The sequence below is a fragment of the Peromyscus maniculatus genome, chromosome 3 (assembly GCF_049852395.1).
Source record: "Peromyscus maniculatus bairdii isolate BWxNUB_F1_BW_parent chromosome 3, HU_Pman_BW_mat_3.1, whole genome shotgun sequence".
NCBI lineage: Eukaryota > Metazoa > Chordata > Mammalia > Rodentia > Cricetidae > Peromyscus > Peromyscus maniculatus.
In genome coordinates, this window is record NC_134854.1 from 31763003 (window position 1) to 31784058 (window position 21056).

The 21056-nt window shown below is 36.1% G+C and overlaps 1 protein-coding gene across 3 annotated transcripts in view; it reads left to right on the top strand.

Annotated features, from left to right (window-relative positions):
* Sema3a (semaphorin 3A) overlaps positions 1-21056 on the top strand; it is a 462166-nt gene that overhangs the window by 364223 nt on the left and 76887 nt on the right. For all 3 annotated transcript variants that reach the window (XM_016008089.3, XM_076566308.1, XM_076566309.1), the window contains one exon: positions 12722-12815. In XM_016008089.3, coding sequence (XP_015863575.1) covers positions 12722-12815 — 94 coding nt within the window. The remainder of the gene's footprint in view (positions 1-12721; positions 12816-21056) is intronic.

Sequence of the window (21056 nt, forward strand, 5' to 3'; positions counted from 1 at the left end):
CTATTTGTCCCTGTGCTTTTTCCAATCATGGTCTCCATATCTCTTGCTCATACAATCCCTCCTCTCTCTCGCCGATTGGACTCCTGGAGCTCCACCTGGGGCCTGGCCATGGATCTCTGCATCTGCTTCCATCAGTCATTGGATGAGAGTTCTACCACGACAGTTAGGGTGGTGTTTGGCCATCCGATAACCAGAGTAGGTCAGTTCAGGCTTTCTCTCAACCATTGCCAGTAGTCTATTGTGGAGGTATCTTTGTAGATTTCTGGGGACCTCTACTAGCACTTTGCTTCTTCCTATTCCCATTGGTCTTCATTTATCATAGGTCCCATACCTGGGCACCAGCCGTTCCCAGGGAAGATCTGCCATTCCCTCAATTTATAATATAGACATACAGACACTGATGATGGAATGTTAAGACCATGCATAAAAAATAATATATAAACTACAAATATGAAAAGATAAGTGAATTTTCCATTTTCTTCACTTTCTGCCTCATTGATTGTTTTAGTCTGAGCTTGCTTTACTAGGTCTCATTGTGGCAAAGCTTTGCAGAGTAAATTGGTCATGTTCTGGAATTTCTCATTCTAGCCAAGATAGAATTTTTTCTTTCATTGTGATACACCTTGGGAGTTAACAGGCATTCATAGTTGAATAATTACACCATGACAGGCATGTGATATCTGCATAAACTCAAATTAAGCTCCTATTAAAAACATAATCTGCATGAAGTATGAACACATGTGCTTTCTGTTTTCTTTGCTTTATACTATTAATTTTAATGATGACAAAAAGCAGATGAATTACAGCCCTGAGGTTGTATGGGGAGCCCAGATAAATTCCAATTCCTTCAGTTTGAGAGGATAAATCCTATTTAATCCAGCAATAAGGCATGCTGTGTTGTTGCTAGGAAAGGGGCGAATACAGTAATACTACTTTTCCACAAATGTTGAAAAAGTGACTGTATTTTCAACTAATAAAATAAGAAATACGTTAATTCCTTCTAATTGCTTTTAATGATATAAAGGATAATATTAAGCTCTATGTCAGAGGCAATTCAATTAAGATTAATTAAGAACCTGACATATGCATGAACTGTAATAACTAGAATAGATATATATACATATGTGTGTACTCTATGCATGCAGCATATTCATGAAGTGAAAACACTTCATTTGAGCATGAAATAGTTAAGAAATCAAATGAAAAACATCAGATTTTTATTGTTTGACTACTGAGCCTACAACCAGGTTATCTGCTCTTGCTACAAACTACTCCTATAAACTAAGCAACTCACTTTTTTGTATTTTATTTTGTTTACAATTACATATAGATATAATGACAATATATATTTTAAAACATGATGTAAAAATACGTACAAAGTCCTTGAAATGTATGCGTAGTTATCTGATTAGCAGATACTAGCTATTATTTATCACAAAAATGAGTTGTCCTCACACTGTCATATCAAGGGTGTACATTTATTTATTTATTACTTGGAGGTGGACAAGGTTGTCGTCAAATTCAGGGAGACCTCCTGTCCCAGTCACTGCATTAGAGTTCTAAGGCTGCTGGCGCTAGCCACTGTGCTCAACTAGTGATACATTCATGATAAATGAAATCACTGATAGCTAAATTGTTCTAGGGTTTACATGTGCTACCAATGCCATCGCACCTTATGACTCACTTGACATTTGAAGAAATTTTATAAAGTGTCTCCATTTCATAGATTATATTAGCATTTTAAGTGGAACTTTAAAACTTGTTCTAGAACACACAATTGATAGTTGGTGCATTAGTACATATAGACAATAGATCCCAGAGTGCAGAAACATCAATGTTTTTATTATGTCTACCTTAACTGCCAAACTACAAGAAAGTTGAAAATTACACTAAGTAACAAAAAAAAAATCCCTCATAATATCCGGACACTAAATTAAGAAGTAAAATTTTTGTAATGTTAAGATAATAGTTTGCCAGGCAGTGGAGATTTAAATCAACGAAAACAGAGCTTTGTTGGCACTCATGGGAGTCCTGCCCCTTTCTGAACAGAAACAGAGGAGGAGTGGGTGGGTGGGGGGAGGTGGGGAGAGGGAACCGGAAGAGAGGAGGGCAGGGAAACTGTCATTGGGATATAAATAAATGAATAAATTAAAAAAGAAAACAGAACAGAAATCCTTGTTCTGTTCATGTAGATGAACTCTCCAGGAATGCTGTCATTGTTCTAACAACGCTGGTGAAATTATTTATCCCTGTATTATGGATTCAGGAAACAATTCTCTAGAAGCAACTCTTATATTAAACAAAAAAGACCCTATGGTATAATGACAGTTAGAGATTAATTATATTTCAATTAATATTACATGGCATCATATTTCATTAATGTATGATGTTTCAATATTTTATAAATATATTTTGTTTTAATAGACAGAAATAATTTTTGTCAAAAATGATCATGCATTTGGCAATGTGGTTGTATTTTCTTTTTGTTTGTTTGTTTGGGATTTTTTTTTTTTGCTTTGTTTTTGTTTTTTGAGACAGGGTTTCTCTGTGTATCCTTGGATGTCCTGACACTCACTCTGTAGACCAGGCTGGCCTTGAACTCACAGAGATATGTCTGCCTCTGCCTCGCAAGTGCATTAAAGGTGTGCGCCAACACCACCAGGTTATGGTTGTGTTTTCTATGGAAATTTTGCTATGTAGTATTTTTAAAGTGGAAATCATTCAGTAGAATCATAGTTTATCCAAGTCTTTCAGCTTCAAAATCTGCATTTAAGATAACAGTTTAGTTATACTATAGGTCTTATAAAAAAACCTCAAAATAATTAATGAAAAATAAGTTATTAGTATATGTATGCACTTGAGAATCCTTACAGGCATACATTTTACTTAACTTATTTTTTTTACCAACTTTTGTTTTCAATTAATAATAGTCTTTATTTGCAGGAACTTTTACTTGCTTTATTGTAGGGATTATAAAATTCTAAAGTGATGTGACTGTAAATCAGCTACATGCAAGGCAAGGCTAGCATATTATAATCAGGGGGGAAATTATACCTGTTTATTCACACAGCATTACCTTTTAAATTTTCTCAGCACTTGGTGACAGGGACCAAAGTTACAATTCCTTTGTGTCTTCCTGCAATGTATATTGTTAAATAACTATTTCTGACAGAGTAATTTTATGAAGCTTATTATTAGTGATTGCTCTTATATTCCTTTGAAGAATCAAGGACTCTTAATAGCTCTCAATTTTAAAATAACAGTGCAAAATAAGATTTTGAAAAAGGCAGGAAACTAAGTTTGAACAACTTGATTAGCAAAGAAATGGGGGCTGAAGTTCAACAGCTGGATTTATAAAAAGAAAAATAAATAAATGAATATCAAATCACAGAAGTTGAGAATGACAGAAGAAAGACATTTGTTGGATGTACAGAAAACAGGATCTATAAATTCTGAGAACATCTGTACTTACAGACAAGGAGGAGGACAAAAAACAAAAGAAGGAAATGTAGAGCTCAGAGAGACACAACCACAGACTCACACCTTGTGAAGAAGTAGGAAGTTCTTACCCAGAAAATACGTGGAATAGTCCACGATGACTTGGCAAAGTCCATAAACACTTACGATTGGTTATAAAACATATGCATGCTTTATGTCTATGCCCTGGGACCTCCAAGAGAATTTTGATGTGATAAAGGTTGAGAAACACAGCCTAAGAGGATGCTAAGTGACTCGATCAAGTCACAACATACACAAAACTTCTTTTGCATGCTATGCTGTAACATTTAATAAGACCCAGCTCCTCCCTCCTCAGGCCATGACAGTCATTCTGTACCTGTCAGCAGGTCCCCATTTTTCTAAGCCATCCCACATCACTGTCAGATCCATCACAATGTCGAGCCTCTTTGATGCCATTGTTACCCAGCTGGAACTATCACTCACACCTTTGAAAGCCAAAGTAAACAGCTTCTGTTGGCACAGAAAATGTTCCAGTTGGGACCTAAATTTATTGTTCTCTTTTATCTCAATATATGTATATATGCTTCCTTGTGCAAACTCAACTTTGTGTCATTACTCAAATGTAAATCACATTTATTTACTTTGGGGATTTCCCCCACTCTGTTTCCTTCAGATAGAATAATCTGACTCCATGTTATCGTCAGCCCTTTCTGTGGACCCTCTGAAGCTCTCAGCCATCCCCAGTGTGCAAACCACACGAGCATGCCCACGCTTTCAGCACCTGCCCACAACCATCTTTCCAGGGTTGAGTCAAATGAAGCCACACTTCAGCTTCTGAAGCAGAAACCTTCCTTGAATTCTTGTCACAGTCAGTGTTCCTATCTGCTACAGTAAGCAGGTTTAATAGTAGAAAGTCTGTTTTGAATCCATATGAAATGCTATATATAAGTGCTTCAGGCACAGCGAGCTCTCAGTTTCCAGTCAATGTTGATAAATGTCCTCCAAATGCTCTTAAGCTTTATAACAATAACCATAATTTATTTCTGTAAGATAGTCCTGTTGTAATTTTCACTTTTAACAGGTAGACCTCTAATTTTCTTATTTCAGATAAATGTCTTACATAAAAACAGCTCAATGTGAATTTCTTAAATATTTACATTAGTTCTTTAAAAACATATAAATTAGTACATTCTTTAAAATAAATACAAATATGAAAATATCAGTAAGAAATCATGCCCTGGCTGACTTTATGGCACATGCCTTTAATCTTAGCCTTTCAGAAGCAGAGGCAAGCAGATTGGTATGGGGTCAAAGTCAGCCTGGTTTACATAGAGAGACTTGGTTTTAACAGATAAACAGAGTGAAAGATGATCTCAAAAATGGGGAGGGTGGAATAAATCATGTACTACCACTAACAAAAAATCGTGTGTAGTAAATCCAACCAGCTTCGTCAGTTTGCTGTAGCACATGTCTACATCCAGACACACCTGTGATAATTCCTGCTGAGTGAAAACAGTCAGGGAGAGCCGCTTTACTGGTGTGGTTGCACACACAAGTGAAATGGTGTGCAGAATAGAAAGATGTGTACGTTCTACAACCTGATGAGTTTAGCCCTTTGTGAAGGTGGCTATAGTGAGAGGCATTATATTTACTGATAAAATTGATAAAAGAGAGTGATGAACTACCAGCCCTCTACTCCCCAAAATCAAGACTATCAAGATGGGGTAGTTTAGGGTTAAACTGTCACAGCTTTTATCTTCTAGAAGAAGAGTATTCTGATACTTCATGTATGTAAATATCAATAATATACTAACATTAGTGAATATCACCTTAAGAAGTTAACACATTTCCTAGAATTCATTTTATCACCTGGTTTAAATTATTAACTCCACTGATATGTTGAGATGGAATTATAAAGTTCTGGTTTTTCTATAATCACTTCCACTTACTTGCTGTTGGTCATTCATCCATTCACTGGGCTTCAATACAATGCAGAGTTTATTCTTCTTATGTAAAAGTAATACAGCAAGATCTGTACTTCATCTAAAAGAGTTTAATATGAAAAACAATGAGCTATCATTCAAGACAAAGGTTAAAAATAAAAATGGGCAAAAAGAATGTATAATTAGATTGTTATGCAACTTCCAGAGAGAATCTGTTCCACCTCTGTGCAAAAATCAGTGGAATGTGATGAACTGTGTATCTTGACCTAAATTTTAATAAGTTTATTACTTAATTTTTAGCAATATATAAACTCAAATCTCATGGTATGGACTCTAATTGCTTTAGCAGATACTAAGCACATGTCATGTCAGTTATTATGACATATATTATTACACAATTGCATCAGTTTTCAACAACTATCATTAGCTTTTGAAGTTGTGTCTAGCAGTGTTGAAGTTGATTAAGAGACTGAGACTCTAAGTAGAATGACAAATCTAAAAAGCAACAGATGTGAGTTTATTTGTCAGTACTGACTTGACTATTATATAGCATAGCTCTTTCCCATAACAAAATAAAACTTACTTAATTAATGTTTTCAGTATGATCTTTGCTTGCAGATGCTGTCATTTGGGGCTGATGTCAACTTTTCTGTCCAAGAAAATCTATGAATGTCCGACTCCTTACTCTGCTATTAAGAGGAAGGATTCATTCAGGCTGTAAAGTGATGCTGTTAAAGAAAGCTTTTTCAGCTCTGTAGCCATAAGCCATGTGTGACTGTGGGCCATTTGAAATGTGACTAATGCCAGTGAGAAATGGAAGTTTTCCTGTTTTAAATTAATACAAATTAAAGAAGGAGACGTGAGTCCTGGCTGTACACTGTTGCACACTCTTAGTCTTGAGTCACCTTGTAGGAAAAGTAAGTTCCGGATGAATTTGATCCAAAAAGGAACTTCTTTGTCAAAGTACACTATGCCACAATATTTCCTGTGATATCTTATTGCATCCATGCTTTCCTGAAGTCCACAGATTGGTCCTGTCCAATCATTGCCTGTATACCATTGTTAATTAAGAAATGCACAAAGGAAAGCTAATAAAACATATTTACAAAAACCAAAAAAGAATTCTCTTAGGAAGTGACTTCTGAAATTAATCTTTAAGGAAAGGTCATGGTGGGATTGTAACATGGTGTGTGAGGAAGGAAGGAGACATTTTCAGAAAGATCACAGAACCATGAAAGAGTCAGGAAAGCTTAAGAAATCAAATCATCTTGCAAAGAAGATGTTTTCTGTAAGAAGCAGGAAAAAGGAGAAAGAAATTCAAGGAGCTGATGATGTTTTCTGTAAGAAGCAGGAAAAAGGAGAAAGAAATTCAAGAAGCTCAAAAAATATACATTCCTTAAAAATTGTCTGAAGACTGGATTTTGCAAAATGCTATATAATTCTACCCAATAAAATGTGCATTCTTCCTCATGTAAGCAAAATTGTATTTGCCTTCCATTTTTTAAAACACCATTCATGTTTTAATCATTAAATAAAATAACTTAAATTGCAACATTATTGCCAAAATTTATTACTTGGACAAGATTGAGATTTAAGAAATTTATTGCCATGATGTCAGCAATGGTTTCTAATTTATAAGACTTTGGAGTAGACATTAGCATGGTTATTATTTCCTCTAATGCCTTACCTCACCAGCCCAGTAACATTCAGGAAATCCAAAAGACAAAGGAGAAAGAGTAGTCTTGAAAGCTAAAAATAGTCGTTGAAAACTGATGCAATCGTGTAATAAAATATGGCCCAATAACTTACGTGATGTGTGTAGTGCCTGCTAAAGCAATTAGAGTCCATGCAGTGAGTTCATGTATTGCTAAACATGAATAACTATTTCAGCACAAGTAAATCGAAGAAGCTATGTACTTTAATTATGACCACAGACTTCGGGATCTCAGGTCTTAATATTTGCATACATGATCTATTTAACATTTTTATAAAGCAGAAAATCATTGGGTAGCAACCAGATTTCCACAGACCTTTCGAGTAGAGCCTAACCATGAACTATGTAATATATTACATATAGATAGGAAATTAACACACAATTATAGTGTGACAGTTTTTTACACAGTGATTAAATATCATCATATGTTTATAGGTCTTTGTCATCAGAAAATGGAAATGGCAGCATTAGATGTATCCAATATGCTACAGGGGGTTATTTACAAATTTAAAGATTTCTTTTGTAAATTAATTATGTATATACATCATTTTATGAGAATTTGTTTAATTGCAAGTGTATGTTGATGCCTAGATAAATCCCATTCCTTGGACCTGGAGCATAGATGGCATGTTTGATATAGGTACTGGGAACTGAACTTGGTTCCTTTGCAAGAGCAGTGTTTCCCTAACCATTGAGCGGTCTCTCCAGCCTGACAGGGATGCATTTTTTAATGCGCATTTAAAAATCTGTGAATAATACGTTTTGAATATAGTCTTCCTCCTTACAACTCCTTCCAAATCCTTCACCTGTTCCCTAATCACTCAACTTCATGTTCTTTCTCTCTCTTAAAAATAAAACAAAAACCAGGAGCAACACACACACACACACACACACACACACACACACACACACACACACACACACACTAAAAAACGTGAATCTGTTTGTGTTGGCCAGCTACTCCTGAACATGCAGTGTGCCCTGATTGCTGGTATGCCACTGAGTTGAAGAAAACTATCCCAGCAGGTATCAATTGCAAATACTGTTGTGGCTGGAGGTGGGACTTTGTGCCCACTTCTGCTTCTCTGTGTTGGGATTTTGTCTGCTTTGAACCTGTGCATCCCGTCACAACCTCTCTGAGTTCATAAATGCATCTGCCCTGTTGTTTCTGGAAAACACTCTTTTCAGTCTTTCTGCCTCTTCTTCACAGACCTCTGAGCCTTGAGGAGAAGGGTATGATAAAGACAACTCATTCAGGGCTGAATGCTTCAAAGGCCCTCTCTTTCTGCTAATTGTCTAGTTATAGATTTCTATGTTATGTACCACCTGCTTCAAGATGAAGCTTCTCTAATGAGGGCTTAGCTATGCACTGATCCATTGACATGGGAATATGTCATTAGGAGTTATTTTATTGCTATGCTCACTTCACAGAATAAATGTATCTTTTTCCTGCAGTTCATGACCTATCTATTCCTAGGTTCATGGTCTTATCACCAGTGTTAGTATGGATTCCATATCATGAAGCAGGCCTTAAAACTGATGGAAAAGTAGTTGGTTATTCACATAACATTTGTGCTACTGTTGTAACAGAGGGTTTATCTTGCAAATGGTCACCATTATAGATTGCAGGACTCAACTGGATGAGATTGGTTATCATCTTTCTCCCCTGGTAATGTTCTTGGTGCCTTCCAACACAGTGGATGCTATTCAAAATGGGGGCAAAACTTTGACTTGAGTACTAACTAGATCTCTCCAGGTATGATGATGTAAGTAAGTGGTATAATCAGCAATAGGAGCTTGCTAGCGAGTTGTGGAGGGTAACAAAGAGCATTGGCAGTAACCCATGATATTTGGGAGAGGGTCCAAGAGAGTTCTTTGGCCAAGACTCAAAAAGTCACAACCTATTCCTGGAACTGGGGTTTGTACTTGGTAGCATATGATATCTGTTTGGGAAATGGTCTCCTCCATTATATGGTAAGTCTTTTAAAATTTCTTTTATATATGCACATATTTTAGGAAGCTTCAACAGCAGTAAGTTTCCATATCACTTTTCCGAACACCTTTATGGCTAGCTGTCCCTTCCTGTAGCCTCTCCTCTGTCCTGCCCTTCCCCTCCCATCCCCATTTAATCCTCCTATTCTCGTGTCCCTTCATCCCTTTATAACACTATATTCTGTTTATTAGAAGAACTCTTCCACAGCCCAATCTCTTACTAGCTACCTAAGATCTGTAGTTATTCTGAATGAAGTACATATCCAAAGCTTAAAATCTAACATACATCCATAAAGAAAGACAGGCAGTGTTTGCCTTTCTGTGTCCGGATCACTTCATTCACAGTGGTTGTTTCTAGCTCCATCTATTTACATGAAAGTCTCATAATTTCCTTTTTGCTTAACAGCTGAAAAGCATTCCATTATATAAATATGTCCAATTTTCATTTTCCATTCACCAATTGATCAGCATCTAAGGTGTTTCCAATTTCTGGCTTTTTCAAATAGAGCAGTAGCAAACATTGTCTGCAGTAAGGTATAGCATTCACTGGAGATATCCCCAAAAGTTTGTATATAGATCTATTTTCTGCTTTTTGGGGAATCGCGACACTAATTTAAATAGTAGTTTTATAAGTTTGCATATCTCATATATTAAGAAAATCAACATTTTGTACTTTGAAGGCTTTTTGCTCCAATAGAACTTTTCAAGTACACTTACATCCAGCAAGAGGAAAGAATAATTCCAGTGCTCTATGGGAGATCAAATATATGTGTATATATATAATATATATATATTATATATATAATAAAAATCCATACTAATTTTTACTTTTGAATATTAAAGATATTTGCCCTGTAGCATGAGAAATTTCTGTAAGCAAGAGACATAATGATTTTATTGTATTAAAAAATGAACAGTTTTAGGATAAATTATATTTTATATAATACCACAACATATTTCTACATTAAAAGTGAGATTTATTCCATTACAGATGAGGAATCTAAGTTTTAGAAAGGCTTGGGGTCTTGCCTGAAGTCCAAAGCTAGCAAAAGCCATAGCCAGGAATAACACCCATTTTGTCCAATTTTAGCATCCTTGGACCTATTTCTACAAGTAATGGGTATGGACTTGACACTACAAGTATGTGTATGCAAGTAACATTATATATTGCTCTCTATAAAAGCAGATATATATTTCATGACCACATCTCACTGGAGTGAAAAAAAAACTTTATGTATTTGCAGCGCTGTAGAATCCTATAAGAACAGAGACCATTTGTATAAGAGACATTCAGAAATAAAAGTAGCAGTATGCTTAGAGGAAAGATATTTTGTCAGCAGGAGGAGTGATTAATTTAGTATTTATTTATGGAGTTAAACAAGAAGAAAGCAAGTTCTGAGCATAGTATCTGACACCATGACCAAGGGTCTCCTCTTAAACCCTGATTGACATGCTTAACCTCTGTTCCTTTGGAGCCTAATCTTTTCTTTGTAAATCAAATACTACGTGACATTGGACATTGACCTCCTCTACCTTGACATTGCCTGATTAACTTGGACATATGATCTTAGACATTATGTATTTCATATTTTGAAAGGGTAGCTTCTCTATGTTGGTGGATGTAATAAAATATCTATGAGTAAAAGAAACAATAGCATTTCTACCATTTTTTCCACCACTTTTTCCAGTATTTCCTCCAACTTTTAACAAATAGTCTTACTTCCTGATTTTATAGTATTTTATTTGATTCGTGCAGTGTGTAGAAATACCCTCCCAAATATACATTTTCCGCTAGTTTCTAATTTTAATAAAAATACACAAAATCAAACTATTACTCAAAAATCCTTCTATGTCTTTATTAGTCTAAGTTAATAATTTTCATGTTGTATATTTGGTATTAAAGTGTATAAGTAAGGTTAGATATCTGGTGATTTACATAACCATACTTAAATAATAATGTAGTATTACTTTCATATCACATTAAGTAATTGGACAATATGAGTAACAACTTGTTTTAAACATACATATTCTTTGACTGATCATATAAACAGGATTAAAAGAAAAATAACTTGTTATTTATTTTTCTGCATAAAATGCCTTATATAAATTTTACAGTTATTGTCCTGATAAAACTGTAAGCTTAAATATTTATATTAAAATTGACTTTGGGGGCCTAGTGGTTCAGAGATAAGCTATGACCACAAAAATTTGAATCTGATTATTTGCCAAGCTGGGCTTGGTGCCTAGATCACCATGATTCCTGCTATAACTGCACAATTCTCAGAAAAGCCATAAATTATTGCACAGTATGAATTTTAGAACGAAGCTAAAGAGTCATCATTGCTAGAGGACAGCTGATACAAAATAGCGAATCAATGAAAAGCAAAAGCCATACAGGTAATTCATGGTCACTATAATGAAACTACAGAATGCCTCTGGTTTCCATCCTTTAGCACTTTTCTCTGTGATCCAAAGTGGGTTCTAAGAGTTATAATTTGAAACCCTGCCATTAGCTCCATCAGAAATATTAAATGATAAAGCAATGCTTATTGACCATAAAATGAATATCATTTGCTATTATAAATTAGAAAATACTGTTATGTGACTAGTAGAAAAAATGCCAATGCCACTATTTTATTTTAACCTATAGACAAGTTAATGCCCTACTGGAAAAAAGCATACATATTCTTACCTAATTGATACCCAGGTCACCCATGGAAGCAGAGCACCAGAAATGCTCCTGAGTTTACTCAACTGTCACATATATTTAACATGATACATTCTGACAGAGGGTTCTTAGCCATCAATGACCTACTTACCAGGCTTCTGTTGTCATGAATGCCTGTTACACCTATGCTAGCCTGGGACATAAACATAGTTCTGTATGTAGTTAAAAGTTTGTTCCTTTATCTGGGTACTTGCCCCCCCCTTCCCACCAAGGAGATGACCTGTGCGTTCAAACAAACGAACGTGTTTGTCTTCTCTTGATGGCAGCAACAGGCCAACTCTGCCTAGAGCCCAGTGGTGCCCCGGTGGACGATGAGGATGATTTCATGGCCCTTGCTAGGTAATTAAGTCTTAAAAAATTACAGGAGAAGCATGTGAGTTGTACAGAGAACAGAGTAGGGGAATCGACTGCTGTGGCTAAATACTTTTGAATTGATTGTGTAGACAGAAAATAAGATAGAAATTATCTAGAAATGTAATCTAATTGTTATTTTTTTCTATCCAGGAAGAAAACAAGTCATTTCATATAAACCTAAATTTTGTTTCCCTAAGAGTCATTTGCACAGATCTTACTTGGCATACCTGACAAAATGAAAAAGTTACATTATTCCTACCATAATAAATCCCGTTCTTTGGCCTTCATTGGTACCTCTTCACTTGCAGCATGCTCACAGCGACCAAACAAACACCCAAAACCATCAAACTGAGTAGCTGTTTGGCTAGCATTAGCTCTTTCAGCCCATTTACAGCATTTTGTCGTCTCTGATGTTCAGACCAACAGTACTCTTTGTTGTATGTGAATACTCAACTTTCTTTGGATGTATTGACATGTTGAAGACACTTCTTTTAGAAATAAACAAAACCTCTCTTTTGTTTTACTCTGCAGGACAACATTTTTAAACTGCAGGACTCACATTTCGAAAATGGTCGTGGGAAGAGTCCTTATGACCCCAAACTGCTGACAGCCTCTCTTCTAATAGGTATGTAGTCAATGATCAACTACATGATGAATCTGCTGAAACCAATGTCAATGTGGTCTGTTCCTTTCACCTGTCAAGATTTGTCATTCTTATTCATACAATTTCAGGAGGAGAGTTTCTGCAATACAGTTCACAGATAATTTTTATAGGAAATAAAAAAATCACTAATTGTTGATTGTGATTGCCCTGCTCAAACTGATTCATGTTCAAGGACATAGTTTAATTATATCTTGACAATAGTTGGCTCAATCACTATGCATCCTTTGTTGAACTTCAATTTTTGCTTTTGTAAGTATGATTTCATTTTATTTGTTGAAAAAATTAAATAAAAATTTTGAGATATGATTAAGAAAGAATGGCGTTCAGTGTATCATGAAAAATGCACTTCAAGACACCACTGTTTCAACACTGGACAACTACTTCAGCACCAGCAAGCCAAGTAGTGATACAGTTGGCAGAGGCTGCCTTGATGTATCTTGTTTGACTCACTGGAGTGTCTTGTCCTATAAGCCAGCCTAAGAAAAAGATTCTGTCATTATGTTTTCTGGCTTTACCATCTTCTTTGCATAAATACTGGCATGATGGTTTAGACTTTATCCTTTACTTTCACCTCTTTTCTTTCCTTCTTTCCTTCCTTCTTTCTTCATTCTCTTCCTTCCCTCCCTCCCTCCCTTCCTTCCTTCCTTCCTTCCTTCCTTCCTTTCTTCCTTCCTTCCTTCCTCCCTCCCTTCCTTCCTTTTTCTTGTTTGTCTCTGCTGCAGAGAATCGGAGACTACTTACAGTGCAGAAGACCAAAGTAGGGGACAGAAGTAGGACTGTTAGTCTGTACTGAAAGGTGAAGAACTTTTAGTCTTGTACCCATCAGAAAACTGGGCTTAACTAAACCTAAGCTAAAAGTATGGAAGCATGAATGTGTTCTTCACTCCAAGCTCCCTCCACTTCTTTACTTTAAGAGTTTTCCTTCTCTGTGCCTTTTTAGTTAAATGTTTCAACAACTCTATACACATTACATTTGTTTACTTTTTTCTTTTTCATAAAATGTTGAAATGAAAAATAATGCAAGTTTTCAGACATCAAAGTTTAGAACTTTTAAAGGTAAATTAGTGCTTAGCTCATTTTGCATAAGTTTAATAATGTTTTCCATTTCTTCTCTTGTAAAAATACTTTTTTTTTTTTTTTTTTTTTTTTTTTGGTTTTTTCGAGACAGGGTTTCTCTGTGTAGCTTTGCGCCTTTCCTGGAGCTCACTTGGTAGCCCAGGCTGGCCTCGAACTCACAGAGATCCGCCTGGCTCTGCCTCCCGAGTGCTGGGATTAAAGGCGTGCGCCACCACGCCTGGCTGTAAAAATACTTTTATACTCAAGAAAATTAAACTCTAGTCATAGACACAACTGTATTAACCACAGAGCTATATATCCATTACTGTCCGGTGTTTACTTTATCACTAATCTTTGCTCTATTTAGAATAAAACATTGCAATATAAATTACCTCTTCTATAACTTTTCAATCTAGACAATTTTAGCCCATTTGATCCTTTTATAGAGCATTTTTAAAAAGACTTTTTAAACCTGAAGGAAAGCTGCATACTTAGCAAATGTATAATTTTCTTATTCATGGGCAACCCAGTGTTTACATGTGCATGCCTTTCTCATGCATACATGCTGATATTTGAAAACTGTCTTAAACAATGAGGGGAAACCATGCCTTGCTCTAACTTGTAACCTGTATTTATTTAAATTGCACACTAAAAATGAGAAATATTACTCAAAAAGCAGTCTGTAAAAGTGTGCCTAAAGCTGCATTAGCTTGTGGTATGTTCCTCTGAAGGGATTTGCTTATTTATTTTATTATTCCACTGAGAAAGGCTGATGACAGTCAGTATTACATAGCTCATATGGTATGCAACCACACAAAGTCCACGAAGGAAAAGAAACTCCCAAGTTTGGGTTTCTATTAGGATTTCTTTGAAAAAGATGTATAGGTTGATGAAAAGGAGAAAAGAATGAGTGAAGTTCACCAAGAGGATATGTGGCTGAGAAGCAACAAGAGACCTTCAGAGCACAAGCTTTCCCTGCAAATCCGGACCTGACACACTAGCTACAGCGGATGTGGCCGTCACTTTCAGAGCAGTGAAGTACTTACTAATAAAGGCAAAGAAATCAGCTCTGAATCCATTAAAACAAGATGCAGAAAAAACGACAGCTCCTCCCACATCTGCTAAAACCCCTAAACTCTCCACAATGACATTCTAAAAGGTTTAAACATTTCTCTATCTAGCATGTTGGGGTACGTAGAGAGCCAGCACCACAGTTGTGTGTGGAAGTCAGAGGACAATGTTAGGGGTTGCTTCTCTCCTTCCTCTGTGTGAGTCCTGGGGATTGAACTCGGGTGGACAGACAGACTGGCGACAAGTGGCTTTATCCACCCATCCGTCATTGCAGCCCATGCAACACCTTTTAATTCAAGAGCTGTAACTTTCTTTGTTGTGGCTGTTTGCTCTGGCAGAATATTACAAATTCTCCCTCTCGTAGTACATAAAATCCTCTTTATTGGCTTTGGGCATTTTCTCTTATACTGCTTTAACATGAATGTTCACTGTTTTTATGGGTTTTTTTAACATAAATATTTTCTACATTAACCAAACTTTCTTTTATTAAGAAATTTTTTTATTCATTTTATATACCAACCACAGCTTCCTCTGTCTTCCATCCTCCTGCTCCCACCTCCAGTATTCCTCCCCAACCCATCTCCCATTCCCTCCTCCGAAAAGGTAAGGCCTTCCTTGGGGAGTCAGCAAAGCCTGATATATTCAGCTGAGGCAGGTCCAAGCCCCTTCCCTTGCATCAAGGCTGTGCAAGGCATCCCACCATAGGGAATAGGCTCCAAAAATCCAGCTCATGCACCAGGAATAGATCCTGATCCTACTGACAGAGGACCCCTTAATAAATAGAACTAGAAAATACCATCCTGGGTGAGGTAACCCAGACTCAGAAGGACAAACATGGCATGTGCTCACTAATAAGTCGACACTAGATGTAAAAGCAAAGGATAACCAGACTGCAACCCACAACTTCAGAGAAGCTAGCTAACACAGAGGACCCTAAGAGGGATGCATGGATCACCCTAGGAAGGAGAAATAGATGAGATCTCCTGAGTAAACTGGAGAAAGTGGGGTGATGGAGGGATGAGAACATAAGAGAATGAGATGACCAAGCTTAACCAAACTTTTGAATGTATAGTACTAACCACCTCAGAAATGCAGAGAGGGGGATGTATATATGAGAAGCCAGCCATGAGAACGTTCTAGTCTCTCACATAACATGAGGAGTCATCCTCATTTCAGCACCTGAAAGAGAAAGGCTAAGGCCACGCCCTTCTCCAAATCTAGGTTTCACTCGAAACACCTGTGAACTGTCTCATCAGAAGGTATTTGCAGTACTTGCAATGCCAGTACGAAGCCGTTCCAACCAATAGGAAATGTTAAAAACCTACAGACAGTTCAAAGTTCAGTTCACACAAACTCTGAAAGTTTAGCATAACCTCTTTGCAAAATGCCATGGGTTGTTAAATGTTGACTATAGACAACTCGATTTTTTTTCTTGCCAAATGCTGCCAAAAGTAGATACCAAAAGTGTCCAAATCCAATGACATTCTCTAAATTCTTCAAGCCACCGAAATAAAGTTAAATTGTAATTCTTTAAAATAATAAAAGTATTGCAGCGTTTATTTTAAAATATCTCAGTTCTTCCACCTGCATGTATTTTTCAACTTTGTTTAAAATATCCTTATTAAAGATAGCATTTGCTCCCCTGCTCAGCATAAATACCAGGTGTGAACAGAGCACAAGAATAAAACCCAGTACTTTCCGCACTAATTAAATAGTAACTCACATTTTTATGATATGAAGGAATAGCCAACTTGAGAGCAATTTTATTTTCTTATTGAAATCTTTTCCAGGCACTGCAGCACTGGTAATTTAGAAATATTCCATCAAGAAGGGACATTACTGAGATCTATTTCAAAGGGCTGAGGTTTTCACTCAGGTGTATATCTTCAAACTGGAACTTTGCCTTGCTTGAAGAAAGAACATGTTTTGACATAAGAAAAAAATACTCTCAATGGGTATTAGAACAGGCAAAGTATTCCCTAAAATAATTAGATATAGCTAAGGATATTATTTGAACCTCTCTGAGCTTCAGTTCCCTAATATATAAAAATAGTATGCTACTTGAATTCCACCAGCTTCTTGGGAGAATTAAATAGTGCAATGTAATAGAGTGTTGCTTTTAGAGTGTATGTGCATTTCTGGAATTTATGTGAACAAACAGAAACTCATCATGATAGCTGTCTATGAGGAAGCTTGGAAGCATAGTAGGTGCCTTATAAATGTTATGTTTTCAGTTTTGGGCCATGTGAGCACATCACTGCAGAAAGGCATCAGCTTTAAGAGAACAGCACAGGGAATAAAGTCTGCATGGATGTGTTACTACACAGACCGTGGCCGCGAGGGAAGAGTGGTGTCGAGCTTTCTCTGGGTCCTACCCCTGCACAATGGGTCTCATTCCTGCAGTGTGGGTTGCAGATGGAAAGGAGGGGGAGAGATAAACTTCTCTTCTCCTGTTTCTCATTACCCACTACTCTGAGTAGAATTTACTTAAGGTGTTAACAACATAATAGCCTCGTCTTTAGGTTTATTTGATATCTGCTCACATTCACGTCACACTCCTCACCTGTGCCAGAAATGCTGCATTTTCATCAGGAAATTTATTTTTCCTTCTTCAGTTTCTTCTCACCACACCCTTCTTAGGAATTGTAATCTAAGACATTAGCTGATCTAAGCCACATTGTTCCTTCATTTTGAGCTGTGAACAGAAATTCTAGAGTATGTGTGAACTTTTGTTTTTAATACATGCTTCTTGGGGAACTCAGCCATGGTGAATGCGGAGGTCACAAAGCTGTTTTCGTTCATGCCTGTAAATTATACTTTCCTGAGACACAGTTTCAAAGGTTCCAGTTTAGACAGAATGGATGTGTACTCAAATAGTCCTCTTGGTCTTTGGTTCATTCTAGACAGTTTAGTTATATCTGTCAGCACTGTGTAATCATCATCTAATGTATTATTTTTGAGACATCAACCTTCCTCTGTGCTATTTCTTTATACACATACTTCAAGATCTTGCTGGTTAGACAAAGTGTCTATAACCTTGAGTATGTTACTGAACCATCAACTTAACAAAAGTAGACACATTTCATGTTTTCTTTCACTAGTGGCTTATTGTACATAGAGAGCTCAAGAGTATGTATCAACAGTATTGCCACTCAATACAGATATATATATATATATATATATATATATATATATATATATATATCACCTCATGTTTTCAAAAAATACATATTAACTCTATGTTCAAGAATTAACATTTATTTGATGACTTCGTAAATGACCTGGAAATGGGAAAACTAAGTAGAATTCTGTTGTCACTGTTCTACTTACCAGATTCACAAATAAACCCGTCAAAGTATTGCACATTATGTACAGTCAATAATACCTATAAAATTTTAGAAAGTCACAAACTATGACATACCTTTAGTACTTCCTGGTAATGTTCAAATGTATTAACTGGCACAGACAAGGGGTTGGTGCTGTACTTTTTCTTAACAACAACAAGCAATAAAATAAGAGTAGGACATTTCGCCAACTAGACTATCAGTCAGAATAAGAAAGATGTTATGTCACATTTTCTATATAACAAGCACCTATGGTAAGAATCCTCAAAGAAATCTCAGCAGGGAATTGTATCTAAGGCTGAAAGCAAGAAACAGCTACTGACAATAAGCATGGACAAGAAGAGATCTTCCCCTGTAATGCTTCCTAATTACCTGATATCATCTGGCTCAAAAACCTAACTCTGGATTTTGCAAAAAGTAGTATTTGGGTGAAAGGTGATTTCCCATGGCTGCAGGCAACTGATACCTAAACCTCAGCCTCTCATTTGTTCAGAAGTCAATTTTTAAATTTAATTATCTTCTCAGTTAAAAAATTGAGCTCTTCTGCTTTGTCCAAACCACCTTCCCCTGTTGTGAAAAGAGAAAGAAAATAAGTTTCTGCTTCAGACTCTTTATCTGATGCTGAGTTTTTTTTTTTTTTTTTTTTTTTTTTTTTTTTTTTTTTTTTTGGTTTTTCGAAACAGGGTTTCTCTGTGTAGCTTTGCGCCTTTCCTGGAGCTCACTTGGTAGCCCAGGCTGGCCTCGAACTCACAGAGATCCGCCTGCCTCTGCCTCCCGAGTGCTGGGATTAAAGGCGTGCGCCACCAACGCCCGGCCTGATGCTGAGTTTTTTATCTTTGAATAACAGTGAACAAGGAAAGTAATATAACCCAGATAACATGTAAGAGAACCAAATACCTCCCTATAGCAGAGACATTTGTTGTTACCAGATTCTCAACTTGATGAGACAGAGTCTTCATATGTGACAGAAGCAGTAATTCCATATTCCATTTACTTTAGAGCTAACTGGCAAAAAGATGCTCACTGCATTGTATTCTTTATCATGTCTCTTGCAGGATCCTGTTGGGTGTGATCAACTGACATTAACTTGTTCAGATCATCTGTTTATAATTGTATTTTCACTTGTCATGATTTTCATCACATAACATGCTTCCTCAGCAGCAAAGTTCAGAGAATAATTTTATACCTCAGAAGTGTCAAGACAAAGAGAGCATGTCATCCCCTCACGGTTCTTGCAGGGCCACTTCTAGAAGTTTCCACACACAAATTCGATGTTTGGTTTGGGAGCCTAGCCTTTACTTGCTGGGCCATCCCTCCAACCTGTCACACACAATTTCAAGCACCATCCTCTTGTTCTCACTGATCACAAAAATGTACATGATATGTGTTTACCAATACCTTGTTAAAGTTTAAGTTATTAATTTTGATGAAAATATTAAAATGCTTAAATATAGATGAATTATAAGATATCAATAAGCATTTAAATATTTCAAAAACCTTCAAGATGAATGAGTACTTTCTTCATAATAGCTTTGGATTTCTGTCTGGCAAAATATTACAGTCCTAGTTTATGAGAATAAGTTATATTTGCACCTAGCACTTCATTGAGTAAACAATGAACAAGGTACTTTGGAATTCCAAAGATGCCATATGTAGGATGGATGACTTGTGAGCACTCTTAATAATATTGTTAGTTTAATTAGTAACTTGTAATAAATTACTGTCTAACTCATAATGTGTTCATCTTGAGTTATAGCAATCTAAAGAAAATAATCAATTTTAAGTTCATTTATCAAAAAAAAAAAAAAAAAAACAAGATAGGCAGTTTTAAAGTGATTTTTTTCCTCTGCCTAGTCCCCAATGTTCTAGAGATCCCTCAAAGTCTGTGAAACACTTCAGTAAACTAGACATGGTGACTCACACTTTTAATCCCAACCATCTGGAGGTAGAGGAGTTATGAGTTCAAGGCCAGCCTGGTCTGTAGGACTTCTAGGCCAGCCAGGGTTTCATAGTAACACTCTGTCTCTAAAAAACAAAACAAAACCAACCAAACAACACACAAAACTTCAGAAAGGCAAAGTTCTAGTGAAATGGTTGATTTGGGTAAAAGAATATCTAGTTTGTTACAAAGCATACATGAGTGAAAACATAACTAAAGAATAACATGTAAGTAATGATATCAATGAAATATGCCCAAAGTGTTTATACCTAAATATTGACAGATAATTTTACATTTATACCTATTACAATATAGAAGTATAAGGGGAATGAGCAATATACAAGTATTTAACTTGTTTTTCTATGCTCTTTACTTTGTGACTATTTTCAAGCTAATGATTATGAGAACATTAACATCCTAATAATCAAAAAATATTATTAATGATTTTAAATGCTTGTGTGTTATTTGTAGAAATGTATCACTTTATTTGTTTTGTTTGGTAAATACAACAATTAACTCTAAGCAATTTAGTGGTTATGTGTTATCTAAAAGAAGGAATCTGAGGTGCTTTCTGTCTCAATGACAGAAGACATAAATTCTACAGAGTTCAATTTGAGTTTAATTGAAAGGTGGTGTGATTTAGCATAATAGCCTTAGAATTAAACAGGTCTGAGATTGAACCTTCACCCTGGCTTCCCTAACGATTATGCTGAACAACCTTGGCCTTTCTGAATGTACAACAGAGGGAACGTTATTTTTCTCTCAGGGATGTTGACAGAGTTGAATGAGATC